Source organism: Pteropus medius, unplaced genomic scaffold (genome assembly GCF_902729225.1).
Source record: "Pteropus medius unplaced genomic scaffold, Ma_sr-lr_union100, whole genome shotgun sequence".
In the NCBI taxonomy this organism is placed as follows: domain Eukaryota; kingdom Metazoa; phylum Chordata; class Mammalia; order Chiroptera; family Pteropodidae; genus Pteropus; species Pteropus medius.
Genome location: NW_024349800.1, coordinates 50,348,593 through 50,365,999, shown reverse-complemented (window position 1 = coordinate 50,365,999; position 17,407 = coordinate 50,348,593). Strand labels below are relative to the sequence as shown.

General features: G+C 34.4%; 1 protein-coding gene across 2 annotated transcripts in view; it reads left to right on the top strand.

Annotated features, from left to right (window-relative positions):
* HADHB (hydroxyacyl-CoA dehydrogenase trifunctional multienzyme complex subunit beta) overlaps positions 1–17,407 on the top strand; it is a 28,832-nt gene that overhangs the window by 3,375 nt on the left and 8,050 nt on the right. Inside the window, exons 2-9 of one of the 2 annotated variants that reach the window (XM_039887627.1) lie at positions 2,424–2,492; positions 2,596–2,640; positions 4,622–4,721; positions 8,553–8,597; positions 11,861–11,960; positions 14,788–14,875; positions 15,977–16,164; positions 16,478–16,658. In XM_039887627.1, coding sequence (XP_039743561.1) covers positions 2,432–2,492; positions 2,596–2,640; positions 4,622–4,721; positions 8,553–8,597; positions 11,861–11,960; positions 14,788–14,875; positions 15,977–16,164; positions 16,478–16,658 — 808 coding nt within the window. In that variant the 5' untranslated portion in view covers positions 2,424–2,431. The remainder of the gene's footprint in view (positions 1–2,423; positions 2,493–2,595; positions 2,641–4,621; positions 4,722–8,552; positions 8,598–11,860; positions 11,961–14,787; positions 14,876–15,976; positions 16,165–16,477; positions 16,659–17,407) is intronic. The other variant, XM_039887628.1, reaches the window with a different exon arrangement.

The window sequence follows — 17,407 nt, the reverse complement described above, 5'->3', positions numbered from 1 at the left end:
TGTTCTAGAATTCCAAGCTGAAGACTTGAACATCAGACTGACTAGAATGTTTTGTTCCTAAATCAATATTATGGTAAAGGCAATACCATGCACAGTTGTTTTAGGCCTTGATTACCTGAACCAGAGATCTTGGCACAGAGAATGAGATTACAGTGATTTGTTTCAATTCTGGAATTGGACTGAATTCAATCCCATGTAAACCACATATGGCAACTACATAATGGGGTGAAATGGATATTGGGATAAAAACCACAGATTCCATTATAGAGTGTTTCTCTTTTTCCTATAATTTGTAAAAGTTCTTTGTGGAATATGGGTATTAATCCTTTGTCTGTTTTACATATCGCAAATATTTTCTCTTAATCTATTGTTTGCCTTTTAATTTTATTTTAGTATCTTTTGCTAGGTAGATGTTGTAAGTGTGTATCTAATCAGATTCATTATTTTCCATTATGGTCTCTGGGTTGTGTGCCATATGTTGGAAGCCTTTCCCCATCTAAGGTTATAAAAAATATTCTCTGATATCCTCTTCTAGTATTTTTATATTTAAAAATATATATTTGCATTAATTCATCTGGTGATTAATTTATTTTTACTTATGGTGTAAGTTAGGGACCTAAATTTTTTTCCAAATGGTTAGCCATTTTCCCAAAAAATCTATTGAATAATTCATATTTCTCCCACTTATATGAAGTGTTATTTTTATTACATACTGAATTCTCATACACATGAGTGAGTATGCTACTGAATTTGCTATGTTCTGTTATGTTGATTAATTTAATTTATTTCTGTGCCAGAATTGCACTGCCTACTTACTGGTGTTTTATAGAAAGTTTCAATATCTATTAGAGCAAGGACCCCCTTTTTCTTTATCAATGTTTTCTTGACTATTTTTATGAATTTTATTTAATGATGAACTTAAGGAAATTTGTATCCTAGACTCATGCGGCATCATATGCAGCCTCTGACAACAGTGGTTGCCCATCTCATCGGCCAATTTGTGTCTCCCTGGCCAGAGTCCCTTGACTGTCCCTAGGCTGGTGAGCCTAGAGCTTGAATTCCTTCATCTCTTTCCAATCTACCTATTTGGAAAAATGTGATTTTTTCCCCCTCTTTTTCAAAGCCATAGGTCATCCTCTTTTTTTACCCAAGAGAAGTTAAACAAGGCTTTATCATATTATCTACTGTATTTGTGTGACAAATTATCCCAAAATTTAGCAGCTTAAAACAAAAAATATATTATCATACAGTTTCTGGGGGTGACTTAAGCTGCGTTGTTCTAACTTAGAGTTTCTTATGAGGTTGTAGTTAGAACATTGGCCAGGGCTGTCATCTTCGGAAAGCTTGCCTGCGCCAAAAGATCTGCTTTCAAGATCACTCACATGGCTCTTGGCAGGAGGAGGCAGTTCCTCACTACCTGGGCCTCTTCATGGGGCTGGCTCTAGAGGAGATGTGCCAGCTGGCTTCCCCCAGAGTGAGTGACCCAAGAGAGAGACCAAGATTGAGTGCCTGTTCGTGTATACTCTTATCACACAATATATATCAAATATAGCAAACCTTTGAGTCTTTGTCCATTTGACAGGTCAAATATTGTATCTCTCTGGTTTTGCAACATAAGAGAAATTTGCATTTCTCTTATGAATGAGATTGAACACCTTTTCATGTATCTAAGAGCCATTTGTATTTCCATTTTTGTGAACATTTTTTTCTTACTTGTAAGAAAAAATTCTTAATTGTAAGAATTCATTTTTAGGAATGTAGGAAAGTGGTTAATATGTTTTAAACATTTTTTGATATATAAGGTTTTAATATTATTTTGAGACAATATCAAGTTTATAAAAAAGTAGCAAGTGCAATACATGAACTTTTTTTTCTTATAGCAGTTAAGTCACTGAAATTATACAGCACAATCCCTGGATACTTTAATATGTATTCCCTTCAAATACAAACATTCCACAAAATCATAATACAAATTTGAAAATCAGAAAATTAACACTGGCGGCTTCATGATCATGCTCAGCAATCTCTCTACTACTGGGCCTTAGAGAAGAGCATAAACTCAAGCTAGACGGCCTGGCTTCAGATCCCATCTCTGCCTCTTAGTAGCAATGAATCTTTGGGCAATTAACTTAACCCCTGTATGCCTCAGTTTTCTCATCTCTTACAGAGGATATAATAATCATGCCTACTCCTTAGGTCATTGTGAGGATTAGATGAGTTAACACTTAGAATAGCGATTTGCACACTGTGAAAGCTGTGTCAATGTAGTTACAACAGTATTAGAGGAAGGATGGTTGGTAATAGATTTCATTTTAGAGTATTTTATAGTAGCCATGGATGAGGTTATCAGAAATCGTAGACTACAATATAAACTACAAATTGTTCAAATAACCCAGGTTATGTTTTTGTTATTTTCTTTTTAGATTTCAGAATGACTTCCATCCTGACTTTAAAAAACCTTCCCAGTTCAGCAAAATGGGCCCTCAGATTTTGTAAGTTTAATTTTTTCTTTTTTAACATTAAATTTGGATTTATAAGCATCTTACGCACACATTGAATTGTATTGCTTTTTGTAAACTTTATTTTGTCTTCTAGCTTTAAGACCTCTGAGCTGTTCCTCCCAGCTACGAGCTGCCCCAGGTACAGTAATTTGTAAAATAACATTTCTGATTTAAATGTTAGATTCCAGAGTTGTGAATTCTGAATGAAAACCAGAACTAATTTGCTAAATTTCTCCCTTTTATGAGCAACATAAATGTCACTATTGCCTTCAAGTTAAAATAATATGAGGCCAATCAATAATGATATTACATGATGTAGTGTTGAGCATAAGGGTGTTGACAGGAGGCTGCTTTCTGGGATTTTGAGCCTGGTGGAGTCATGGAGGCCCCATGAGCCTTGCCGCTCAGTTTGTTTACCCATTGACATCAGTCCTGGGGATGATTAGCTTACAAACACTCTTGAGACTGTCATGGAGTCAAAGGTTAACATTTTAAATCTGCAATTAGTGATAGGCTTCTCTATTAGTAAATATCTTCTTGTCCCATTTATAAGTGGACCTATTCCTGAAATAGGGATGAGTAGGGAACTAGTTAATAAAAGAAGGTTGTCAGTCATTATGAAATGAGAAACTAAGGAAATTTGCTGATTTTATATGGTCATTTATACCCTTGGTAAATCCAGCAAATTAGACTTCTTCACTTTTGCAGAACCCGATATAGGCATGTATTATCAGTGGCCAGTGCTAAAAATACCCTGACAAAGTTTGTATCATTATTCTCCTTGTCAGATCCTGTATTGACCTCTGACTTCTGATTTTGATTTTGTTACGGTATTTCTACTTAGGTAATAACTTAGTAGAAAAGGCACCTTGCCAGGATTCAGAAGAACTCTACTCGTTTCAGTTCTACCTCTTTCTGGGCAGTGTGGCCTTGAACTGGTCACTTTACTTCCCTGTGCTTAGTTTCTTTGTCTAAATAATAATTCTAGTTTTGTTAACCTGACTGAGTCTCATTATTTTAGCAGATACCTAACATTCCCTATCATGTGTTTAAGTTAGTGCTGTTAAAAATATGAACATCAAAACAATATAAACAGAATAGAACTAATAATTCAATTAGTTTGAACCTAGTTACCAAAGTTCATCCTCAGCTTTTGGATAGACTGGTAAACTGAAATCATTTGTAAGCCAGAGTCAAGGGGCAGCAAAAGCCCTGGTTCTTCCTCATGGCATCCTTTCAACTTCAGCTTATTGGCATTTCTATCTATGCATCTTTGCTTAGATTCTTAAGGGAGAGAATCTGACTGGCATAGCTTACCACTTATAGGTAGATGACACTGGTTACTGTTTGGCTTCTCAATGCATTGACTTTTGGTGGTCCATTACCCATCCTAAATCTAATCAGCTTTGGCTATAGGCTTAGGGACATGGCGTGTAGGGCATAAAGAGTTTTATTCTCCGTATATTAGTATTTACTTCTCCTCTTCCTCCTCTCCCTCTTTCCCATTCCTCTTCTTCCTCCCATTCCTCCTCCCCCCTTCCCCTCCCCCTGCTCTCCTTCCCCCACCACTACAAGCATATATTCATGTTTTATTTTTTTAATTAAAAAATTAGAGGAAGGTTACTCTTTTGATGTTAGAAAATAACGACAAATTAAGTCAAACAAAATCAAGAAACATTCTAGGTTTTTGCAGAATGGCAGTAGTCATCAACCAAATGGCTTTTATTTCTACATAGAAAGAAAGATATTAAGCTATGTGAAGAGTAAACAACATCAGTTATTGTGGCTTCTAATATTGAGGACAGACTTATGTGTCAAATTGGTTTTTTTCAGTGTCATTGTCAAACACTCAATAAAAAAATAATTTTATTAATGGCATAAATACCCTCATCATTAGATATAATCTCTGTATTTACCTTAAATATTACTTGGAAACTCGTAAATGCTAGTTATTTAGTTTCTTAGCCTTTTAAAAATATATATATTGAAGTGGTTTGATAAATGGCAAATGCAACTTGGCATTGAATGATGTAATTCTCAGAATGTCTATCTTTAAAAATGTAAAAAGTCATCTGATTTGGTATATTTTAACTAATAGTTATTTGAACTTTGTCTTAAAGCTGTCCAGACCAAATCGAAGAAAACCTTAGCCAAACCCAATGTAAGAAATGTCGTGGTGGTGGAGGGTGTTCGCATTCCATTTTTGCTGTCAGGCACTTCGTAAGTATGAAATGATTGTGTTATTTCTCCCCCACCCCCAGCTTTATTGAGATATTATTGACACATAAAAACTGTAGGTTGTACCATGTGATTTTTTTAAGAAAGGTATACAATGTGATAGATTAATATATGTATACATTGTGATTACCACAATCAAATTAATTAACACATCCATCATCCCACATAGTTTATTTATCCTTTCTTTTAAGACACTTTCAAAAGTGGTCTTTGTAAATGTAACCCAGTAGGTAATATTGTTGCTAGTGGATTAATATATAGATAACATTTTCATAAAATTAATACCGAATATATCAAGCCAGTGGTGAAATAATATGGCAGATTTGTTTTTCATCCTTTCTCATGAACAAACCTAGTATAATATTAGATTCAGCCAGCCCTCTTTTGAAAACCTAATGTGGGCCCAGATAGCTAGCTTCCAGCAGAGATAGTCTTTCCTTGTCTAGAGATGAGGTCATTGTTTCTGTGCTTCCTCAAAAGTTTGAACACTGAGGACATGGGCCTGTGGGCATTCTGAAGGACCTTTAATCTACTGCTTTGGCCTCTAAGAAATTACTGGAATTGGAGTTGATGGGTTGATCCAAACCCCAGCATAAGACAAACCCAAGTATTTGGAATCAGAATGTTCCTAGACCAGCCTGAAAATTCCCCAGAAGCAATGTTGTTCTCCCTAGACTTTTCTGCTTCTTTTCTGTCCCCAGTGAGGCCTACCCTGTCCAAAAGCTGATAATGGACTTTAGTAACTAGAATCAAACTAAATGAAACATTAGTTCTATTCTGTTTTAGTTGTTTTGATGTTTATATATTAAGCAATCACTAACTTAAACACATGCTGAGGAATGTTAGGCATCTGCTAAAAATAATGAGACCTGTCTTTATGTACTGATATAGACAGATCTTGAAGATATGTTAAGTGTAAAAAGCAAGATGCCGAGCAGTGTGTACAATGCCATCATTTGTGGAAGATACACACTCATCTGTGTGTAAACATACATACACAAACAGTAAGTGTTCATTCTTAAACAGATGATTTAGTGCCTAGAGAGTACTTTCTTATAGAACCAATGCTACAAGAAAATGGTAACATTTCATTCACCCTCTTTTCTCAGTATAGTCACCCATTTAACAGTGTTTCTCTGTATAATCTCTTTCCTGTACTGACACAGTAGCAGAAAGAGTAAGAATCTGAAGCTTTGGTGGCAGGAAAGGGAGGAGATGGGACACTCTTTCTACTCAGCAGTAGCAGGGTAGGAAAAGGAAGTTCCGCCAAGAGGAGAAAGTTCTTGGCTGGAAAATCATTTTTTGGAAGGGCTGTTTGTATACTATGTAGGTGTTTATTCTAGCTGTTGTACTAGCTGTTAAAAAATACACTCAACTAAATCATTTATTTAAACATTTTGGTTTTTTTTTGGTAATTAGTATTTGCATGAAATTTGATATGAGGTATTTAGCACATTAGTGTAGGGTTTGTTTCTTTTGTTTATTGTTGTTTGAGTTTAATTCAGGATCATGATTGAAAAAAGTTTTATGGTAGAGAGAAGAGAAAAACTTTGAGTAATGTAAGAAATGAGAGTGGGGAAGAAAAAATAAATTTAAAGCAATATTTATGTAAAGAACAAAAGTGACTAAAAATATTGAGGAAAATTTTATAAAGAAGACAAATGGTTTAGTCATATTATTGAGGTGACAGAAAAATCTTCTGTAATAGAAGATCATTTTCTAGGTGGAAAAAGATCCTTTTCTTTTCAATTTAAAGAAACTTTTCTTTCAACCTGAGTGATTTTTGGAAAACCGAGTTCTTCTTAGAGATGGAGAGCATGTGGGAAACACTCCTAGGAATAGACTCCAGCAGTGGGATGTGGAAGTTGTCAGTCACCCTGGTAGAGAGGGGTATATAGGAATACGAGAATAAAGATTGTAAAATTATAATTTATAGTTTAAAAATTGACACACAACTTTTCCCCAAATTATTCTGTTCTAAATTTGAAGGAACTAGTTTTAAGTTTGAGAGAACTGGAAAAAATTGGAAAACTACTGGTACTTCTGTGATTCACAGTGAAAATAAAAACATTTTTGGATTTTAATGTCTTAATTTTTAGGAACTTAAAGAATGAATCTTTTTATTCAACCCAGTGATTAAATCTTAGAATTAAAAATAAATGGAATTTATTTGTGATATTTAAATAGAGTTTACACCTAAATCTCGGTTTTCAGTAAAAGGAACCCTAAAAAGGGCTCCCTAGAATAATGACTAGTTCTGGGCCAGAGAAAATACAAGATAAGCCTAGAGTATCTTATTGTGCCAGAAAGTAAAGAAGTGCTTGAAAAAGAAAAAAAAAAGATGGACGCAAGATGGATGCATGCCAGAAGGACACAAGACAAGCCTGAAATAGCTTCAAATTACCAAAGCTAGAAGAATTTGATTACTAAAATAAATTGTGATAGTATTGCCTTCTAATCCAAAGGATAAAATAAATATCCATGAGTTCAATCTAATATAAATGATTGAATAAATCAATGAGAGGAAAAGACAAACATTCCTTACAGAAGAATTTCAACTAATAAATATAGAAGGAATGAGAAATAAATAAACCGCCTGTTGGAATACCACAGTAATAATTGCTGCAAGCAAGATCTATGAATGAATGCTAAAATTAGTGAGCAATAAATGTTAAGAAACAAGATATTAGATAGCCTCTACTTCTCTTCCCCAAAATATTAATTACTGTGATGATTTTAACATATGTCCACAAATTCTTTGTTACTTCTTTCTCTAGGAAATGAAGCTTAATTCTCCTTTCCTTGAGTGAGGGCCTGACTAGTGACTCACTTCTAACAAGTTGAGTTAAGAAAGAGAAAAATAGTAGAGAAAACTGGCAGAGACTACTTTAGTCAAATGATCAAGTTAACATCACCAGTAATAAGTCATGTTGATATTATGTACACCCTGATATGAAGCAATGGGAAGAGCACTTTACCTCTCTGATACTCTTTCACCAAATCCATAATCCTAGTAGTCAAGTGTCAAGGTCATGAAAGTTATGGAAAGATTAAGGAACTGTCACAGATCAGAGAAAGTGAAGGAGGCAATGACAACAAAATGCATGTATTAGATTCTGGAACAGAACCGTAAAAAGTATTAGTGGAAAAACTGGTGAGACCCAGATAAAGTTAGTAGCTTAGTGAATGTACTATGCCAATGTTAATTTCTTAGTTTTGACAAGTTCATGATTACATAAGATATTAGCATTCGAGGAAGCAGAGTAAAGGGTATACAGGAATGCTGTTCTATATTTCCAGTTCTTTTGTAAATCTCAAATTACTTCAAAAGAAAGTTTCTTAAAGACCTTCATGTCCTTTTAGGCATTGCAAAATAAATTTTTTTAATGTGCATAAATTAATAAATATTGAAGGAATGAGGAAAGTAAAAAAAAAACAACATTGGAACACCGTAGTGGTTCGTTAGTGGTTGTTGGTGGTGTTTTTTTGAAGGAGAACTCAGAAGGTGGGGTTTAGTTTTAGGGAATCTTTAACTAGTGTCATGCTGAACAGTTTGATACTGGGCAAAGTTTTGCTTGATTCTTAACCAACTAAGTCTGAGTTAAAGCTCGCCAGACTTTTAAGGATGACAAATAGCAAAAGTTGCACTATTTCTTCATCTGAAATGATGGACTACCTTAGATAGTAAAGTTAAATGAATTAGTAGCAGCATATATTAGATAATCCCTCTAGGTATTTCAAATAGAATGCAAAAAGTTTTTTTTAGGAAAGCTAATAGGTTTTGGGTTTAAATGATCAATTTTCTTTCCCCAGATATAAAGACCTGATGGCACATGATTTGGCTAGAGCAGCACTTTCGTAAGTAAATGCAGTTTCATTAAAGCACTTTTCTCCAGTTTTTACACTTGAAATAGCATGTTTAGTAGAATATCCATATCTGGGATATATTAACTTTTATGTGGTAAGAAAATACTTATTTGGCTTTTACAAGGTTCATTTATTCTTGATTTTAGCTATATGTGCTACACAGATTCAAGCACCTTGTGGATGTAAGGCATCATCTCATTCATTTTCTATTGATGCTTTGCCTTTGTGTCTTCAGCCAGCCACAGGTCTTTCCTAATTTGAAAAAAGCCTTTCAGTTGACCTTTCTGCCCACCTGTTCTATTTCTTCTTTCTGCCAGACTTTAAGAATGAATGAAAGTAGCACTTGCTTCTCTTTTCTTACTATTCCATTTATTGTACTTAATCTCATAATTGTTTCCATTCCTATTGCTTTACAGTAACTGGTGGCTGTACTTTGGAAACTTATTTTAATAGTAATGACTTGGGGATCACTAAATGCACCAACCTTTTCTCAGGCCCCAATCTCTTTATATTCTATAGCATTTGACACTGCCAGCGTTCTTGAAATTGTCTTTTTTTGATTTCTTAATATCATGCCTTTATGATTTCCCTTCCATCTCCTGACTGATTCTTCTCTGCTTAAAACAAAATAAAAATAAAAAAATAGAAAACTGGAGTTCTTTCTCTTTTTTTAAAGGTATTTTGCAACTTTCAGTCCTTAGAGTTTTGCATTCCTCTGTGCACGTTTTTTCTTTAAAATCTCATCTACTTAATCTTTATTTTTTTATGTAGATGACTCCTAAATCTCTAAATTTGACCTATTTTCTTTGACATCTCAAGCTCAACATATCAAAAATAAAAATTATCTTTCCCTCAAAGCCAACTTCTTTTTCTGTTTTTGATGCCATTTCTGATTATGGTCTCAGGCTGGAGATTTGTAAATTTTTTAACTTTTTATTCTAAAAAATGTCAAATGTACAATAAAATTGAAAGAATTTAAGTGAATACTTAAATACCCTTCTACCTTGATTTAATAATTGTTACTATTTTGCCATATTTGCTATATCTATATGGTTCAACCCTACATACTTCAGCCCTAAATATTTCAGCATTTATCTCCTAAAAATAGGGAACTTCTCTGCTATCCTTAATACCATTACCATAGCTAAGATAATAATGATTCTGTGATAACTTTTAATATCTAGTTCATAGTCAAGAATGTCTTATCTTTTTATAGTTTTGTTTTTTTTTTTTTTCAAACTAGGACCCAGTCAGGTTCATATTACAAATGGATATGTCTCTTCGGGTCTCTCTTCAATTTAGAACATTTTTTGCCTCACCACCACCCCCCCACCCCATAAAAGTGACTTTTTGTAAAATCCAGCCCAGTTGTTCTATAAATGTCCCACATTCTGTATGTTGCCTCATGGTGATATTTAACTTTCCTCTATGAATTTCCTGTAAACTGGAAGTTAGATCTAGAGGCTTGGTTGTATTCTGGTTAAACATTTGTGTTAAGAATGCTTCATGGCTAAAGTATGTGAGTATTGTATCATATCAAGAGGCACATGATGTGTGATGCTGAATCTAACCACTTGGTCATGGTGGTGGTCAGACTGACAGATCTGGATTATAAAAGTACATTTTTCCCTTTGCAATTATTATGTAATCATTAAAGTGATATCTTAGCACCATGTGAATGTCTTTTTCATCAACAACCTTTCACCAAATAGTTTTAGTACACATTGATAATTTTTGCTTGAATCAGTTTTTACATTGGCATTTACAGATTTGTCTAATTCTGTTATTCCTCCTACTTTTACTGGCTGATATTTTTCTATAAAGAACAGTTTTCAAAAAAAAAAAAAAAGCAGTTTTCCTTTTTTTTTAATGATGAGGAATTTTTTAAATAAATTTTTATTTTTATTTTTTTACACAATTTACCAAAATTTTTGTTAAAGACAGTTGTTTAACTTTTCCAAACATGCTAGCAGTGTAGACATACCTTTAGTATTTATTTAAAATGGAAATGTATCAACATTGATTATTAAACTTTGCATATGTAATGCTACATTTATGTTCATTTTTAAGGATTGTTATATTGTAAAAATGCATTTTCTATAAAAACAAATTCAAAATTTTTATTTTTATATATAAAAAAGAGGCAAATATACCTAACATTTTTATTAACCTCTTGAACAGGTTGATGTTTTGCTAACTTTTAGAAAAAATATTGAGTCATTTTCAGTTTCTAGTATTATTCAAATGGAATACATCAAATCCAAAATAAGAATACTATACATATAAGTATCTTAACATTTTTTTTATGGTGACCTAGGTTAACGAAACTCAATAAGTATTAGCTGTACATTTTAACAGTAAGGCGTATATATATTTACATTGTGTGTTCACCTCCCATACTGTTTATTTCTTATGTTATAGTCAGGCTTAGTCATCATTCTTTATGGAAGCTCAGATTATCCTACATTTTATCTGTGGGAGCTCCTAGTTGGCTCTTATGTCCTTTTTGTTTTTTATTATTATTTTTTTGAAGTATAATTTGCACACAATAAAACAAACAGATTTAAAGTGTATAGTTTGATGAGTTTTGACAAATGTGTACACCTGTGTTCCTGTTTTTGATATGGTCCCATTAGTATTTGAGTACTTTCTTATTTTCAGCACAGAATAGATCAGTGAGGTTCACTTTGTACTTTCCCTGCATTAAACCTGATCTCATTTTTTAAAAAGCTCTGATTTCTTTAATGGAGAATGCCATTTAGAAACCAAGTCTGAGTTCGGGGTGTACTCATTTCTGCCGAAATGTTATTGCTCCTAGTTTCTATCAGTGGGAAGAACTAGGAAAATATGTATATTACCTAATCTTATATTTATACTGATATTTCGAATTTAAATTTAACATCTCTGGGATTTTACTTTACCTCTTTCATTTTTATATTTGTCTTTTTCTCTTTTCAACGAAAACTTGGGTTCCCACTAACATTACTATGTTTACTTACCTGTTTTATTGTATTCCAAATTATTTATTCTTTCTATATAGCTTCTCATTGCCAATTGAACAATACATGTTGACTTTTTAAATCACTCATTTCTTCTTTGAAAAGGTGCCACATGCTTGTCAAATTAAGGAAAAGTTACAGTCTGCTATTAATTTTAGACTCAATCTTTTTAAAGAAGCGCGGTGTTTTAGGTGGTGATCAGTGGCACTACCTTGATGTATGAAACGTTTCTTTGCTTTGAACTTATGTTCTCAGGGGTTTGTTACATCGGACCAGTGTCCCAAAGGAAGTTATTGATTATATTGTCTATGGCACAGTAATACAAGAAGTGAAAACAAGCAATGTGGCTAGAGAAGTGAGTAAAACGAACTTTATATTGCTTAAAGAGATTGTTAGGAGACCATTTGAATTTCAACTAATAGAATTTAGTCTTTGAAAGCTATTAAAATCCATTAAGTGAAGTTATATTTGACTTATAATGAGATTTTTATAACTTGAATAATGTTATTTAATATTTAAAAGAATTGTACTATAAATCAAATGTACACTATATTCTGCTAGTATATCTTTATACTGTACAAAAATCAAATCCGTTATTTGAGCTGGTGTGAGAAATGTTAATTTGTCTATCTCTTTTGTTAGGAAAATAGAGTTTGTGGCAGAGTGTGGCTGATGTGACTTTTAGTAACGTTAGAGCTTAACTTCTAATTAACTTCAAATTTCAACATTTTGCGAAGAGCTTATTTCATAACATGGTTTTTGTTGGGCGCAGCCTTGCTTATTCATTTGTTCCTATTCACTAAATGACAGATGTTTTTAAAAAACTATTTCAGATTTTTTTAAAAAACTATTTCATAAGAGTTTACTTTTACCCTAGTTAGCATAACTCCATGTAGTGTTTATTGGGTAACCAAGATAATAACAGCCTTTGAAATTTATGTGACACATCCTACAGGCATATCATGTTGAATAGTCCAAACACATCTGAGCTTTGTTTGAATTTGAAAGTGATTATTTGGATAAGGTTGGCTCCAAAGCACATTTCAGTATGCTCAGCATTTTCTTTTTATTTTTCTGTGCCTGCTGTATTATTGTGTTCATTATAGTTGAAAAGGCAATAACCTTATTACTGTCAGCCAAGAGAAGGGAAATTGAGAAGAACAGAAGTATTTGTTCTGCCCTACGTTTTTAACTGTCAGTAAATATAACTGTCAAAGGCCTGACATTACTGCAGCCCACAAAAATCAACTATGTTGTCAGAGAGTCAGGAAATAATTAAGAAGAAGAGGGTTTTTCCCCCTCCTCTCATTTTTACATTATTTTCTAGATGTTCACTTTTTTAAATGTATTGAATATGACAACATAGTTGATTTTTGTGGGCTGCAGTAATGTCAGGCCTTTGACCTAAAAGCTAACATAACTTCCCACTAGAGAATTTCTTTAGGAACTGTGGTTTATATTAACAAAATTAATACGAAATCCTAAAAAGCTTCTAGTGCCGAGTTCCCATGAACCTGACTTTACTGAAGCATGTTTCCCTGCTATCCAACTTAACTAAAAAGCACCTTTCCCCTTTTCCTTACTGTTCTATCTATAGCCTACGCTTGCTCAAAGCTATTCAGACTTTAAATAGAAAAAGCATGTGGACAAGGCTCGTCGGCAACCACTTCTATTTAAGGCTCCATCAGTCCTGAAAATCATTTAGGGCCAAGGGTATAACACATGCTAGAAAGGATTAGCTAACACGACCTAAGTGTCCTTTACACTTGCCCCACTGGGGAGCTTTCCCCTGCCCACTGAAGACTTGCCTGTCTCTTCCTTTTGGATTGGTTTACATGGAGAGGCTGATGTGCAGTTGGCAGGGGGTAGTTTTCAGCAAAGTGGGTTGGGCACTTAGCATCAAGCCCACCTAGAAAGACCAGAATAAGGTCATATTGCATGTACGTTGCTGTAACACATTGATATTTTTATGGATTATGGTAAGTAGTATAGAGATAGTGTAAGTATAAAGGTAAAAATCAGTTAAGAAACAGTGAACCTCTTTAGACTTTGAAAACATATTTACCAAATTATAGGAGATCTTGTATTCTGAGGATAATTAAATAGTTTCAGAAAGAGGCCACTAAAAATAAATTTCCTTAATGGAAACCAGAATTTCATAGTAAACAGTGGGGAGTCGAGTGCGTTATTTTTACAGTGAAACCTTAATATTATAAAAATAAGCATTTTATTGTTGCACCTATGCATTAATTTTTACACAAACAATGGAATCGGGCATTGATTAGTTTATTTGCAGCCTAATTTAGTGATATAGTAAAATAATAGATATTCTCATTTCATATTTAACTTTACTGTGGCATTATAATAGAGGCCATTTTTGCAAGATTAACAGAGTGTCTCAGTTTTTCTCAAGGCCCCCCAGATTGTTCTTTTGAAGCACCTATTGTGTCATCATCCTGGCCAGTTTTCTCTTTTCCAGTTGTTAATTGGTCAAATCTTTATTTGTCAGTGGCTCAGGCAATTTTTTAAAGTTTCTTTCATACACTTGAACTCCTACATATTTGACAAGTTTTCCTGTTTGACTTTATATTGGATCTACAAAGTGCTGTCTAAAGTATCAGACAGTCAGTGGGAGAGTGACTGGTAGTGAGCGGAGAGACAAACATTAAGTGGGCAGGGACCTGAGTGGGAACTCTGTTTATGAGTGGTCAGTTCTTTAGAAATTATTTTCATGTTTGAGACTTTTGCTACTAAGCTTTTTAACTGCGAGAACACAGATCATGAGGACCCCACCCTATATAGACATATTTCATCATTTCATCAACTATATTTAACAAGTGTACTTTAGTTTATTTGAAAATTTAAACACATTAAAATCAAATTATATATTGATATCCTTAAGGCTCTGAGTAAAGCATTGCTAAGAAATAAGATGAGATAGAAGAATGCTGTAGCCTGTGTACCATACAGGAAACTGGCTACCAAGAATTTTGCAGAGTGCTTGTTAATTAATGGCTAGAGGAAAAATGAGTAAACCATTTCTGTGATGGGCTTGATTTTATTTTAAATATTACTCTGTAGAATATTAAACTTCAACCCTTTCCTGATTCACCACACAAAGAAGTAGTGCCCAAAGCATCATTTACTTGTAGCATGATCATTTCATTCACTGTTTCTGGAAGGCTTCCCTCGGAGCTGGCTTCTCTGACAAGACTCCTGCTCACACTGTCACCATGGCTTGCATCTCTTCCAATCAAGCCATAACCACAGGTATGTTCTTCTAAAAAGCAGAAGGTACATGGTAATTCTCTTTTGTCTTTTAACAGAAGTAAACGATAAGCACAGGTCTCTGAATTTGTGTTTTTTAAAAAATAAGGTAACACTTAAAATTTTTGATTTTTGACAGTAGGTCTCAACTTTTTTCTTACTCCATGCCTGAGGGACACAACGATCATGTAGTTTCTCCATCAGTTATGTGGATGACTACAGCAGGGATTACTGGAGGAGTGTGTTTCTAGAAGGGTGCTTCTGAATTTGAGGCATGAGTAGTTTATAACCTGCTAAGTTTTAAAGTTAGGTGGTTCTAATATGATACTCTCCCCCAGAGATTGTGGCATTCCTCCCTCCACCATCACCATAGTGATAAATCACTGCTTTTAGATGGTACAGCTCTTTCTTCTACTTTCTCTTGGCATCTAGGCATTCTTTATAATTAGTTACAAATTCTCCTAATAAACTAGCAAAATTGTGGGATATTTTGTAGCACCACCCCTTATTGTGAAAAAAACCCAGGAAATCCGGAAGGTATAGTAACCATGTATTCTCTTAGTAACATTCAGGCCAGGTTGGGCAGTCTACCCATGGGTGGCAGAGAATGAAGCCAGAGGCAGTGATTGTGGCAATTCACCACTCTAAGTAGCATGTGACTACTTGCAGTTAGAGCAACAAAAACCAATGGCCGTAAAGGGGGACCGGGGCTGCCTTACATCGCAAAAGCCAGAATTTCTTTGGCATGTAGTAGAAATTGAGATTCCCTTTACAGTAAAAATATATGAAAACTAAAGTTGAGAGCATATAAAACATGCTGAAAATTCTGGTTTAGAATATGATTTGTTTGAGAGTTGGTCCAGTGGATATTTCCAGAGGTTGATGTCCATATGGCCTGAATGAAACTTGTTTTTCTTTAGTGCATTGAATGTATTTTTAGTCATTTAAAAATTATCTTAATCCCTCTGAAAAGATAAAAACCTTAATTATAGATGTTGTACAATGCTGATAACTAACACAACTATTAAATCAAGCTTAAATTTAACCAATTGTCTGTTAATTTCTTCAAAAGATATTCATGTATATATGCCCTGTGCCCTGTAGGTGTTGGCTTGATTGCTGCTGGCCATTCTGATGTGATTGTGGCAGGTGGTGTAGAGTTAATGTCCGATATCCCTATTCGTCATTCAAGGAAAATGAGGAGAATGATGCTTGATCTCAATAAGGCCAAGACTCTGGGTCAGCGACTATCTTTAATTTCTAAGTTCAGAATGAATTTCCTAATACCTGAGGTAAGATTCGTGAATTCTTCTTACATAAAGACTTGTGTTCCCAAAGCAGCCTACTGCAGAGATTTTAGAGTTAGGTAAGACAGCATAATTTCAGTTATGCTCTGAGAGTTAATTATTTGGCCAAGTTGAAAAAAAAAAAAGATAGTGGTTAGAAAATTTGAATTTGTAAGCTCTCTTTAGAGATGCCCTGCTTATATATAGCTTCCCTTGTCTTGGTCTTGACTGATCGTAGATTTTAACTTTCCCAAATAACCCTAGGTGTGATGTTACACCTGTTAACAATGTCCCTGATTCTGTATGTCTCCTTTCCCAGCTCATTTCGGTGAGTGAGTTCTCCACCAATGAGACCATGGGCCACTCTGCTGACCGACTGGCTGCTGCCTTTTCTGTGTCTCGACTGGAACAGGACGAGTATGCACTGCGCTCACACAGCCTGGCTAAGAAGGCACAGGATGAAGGACTCCTTTCTGATGTTGTACCCTTCAAAGTACCAGGTAAAACGGTTTACTCCCTTTGAAAGGGGACTGCTTCCTGATATTTGCTAGGGATATCTGAACTTCTCCTGAAACTCCAAGAACCCCAGATGACTTTTTGTGAACATGTTGGCTTTGTTTCCAAAATACTCAGCCTTTATTGTTAAACATGGACTCACGTTTTAATTTATGTTGTAACAATAGGTAAACATTTTAAAGAGAGAAGTTTTTTTAAATTCATTTATTTTATGTTTCAATTAGAGTTGACATTCAGAATTATTTTATGCCAATTCCAGGTGTACAGCATAGTGACTAAACATTTATATAATTTCTGAGGTGATTTCCCTGATAAGTCTAATACCCACCTGGCACTGTACATAGTTATTAATATTATTGACTGTATTCTATATGCTGTATTTTACATCCTGTGAAGAGAGAAGTTTTCGTAAGAGTCCTTTTACATCTTTCTGATATATTTTAGTTCTTATGTAGGTGCCTGTTTTTTAAATTCTTCATTCATATGATTTCTGTATGGAATGTTGTGACCGAAATAACCAGGCCCAACTCGAGTGCTCTAATCCAAGAGACAGTTTATTAGCCGGCGGCTGTCCTTGCAAAGGAGCAGCCCCGAGACGCAGGGGCACAAAGGTTTTAAACCCTCGATTCCATCCCCCACATCCTTAATCTTTACACAAAAGACTATATCTCCTCCATTCATTAACTGATAACTAAGAGGTGGGTAAGCAAGCCGGGGTACAGAAGCAGAATGC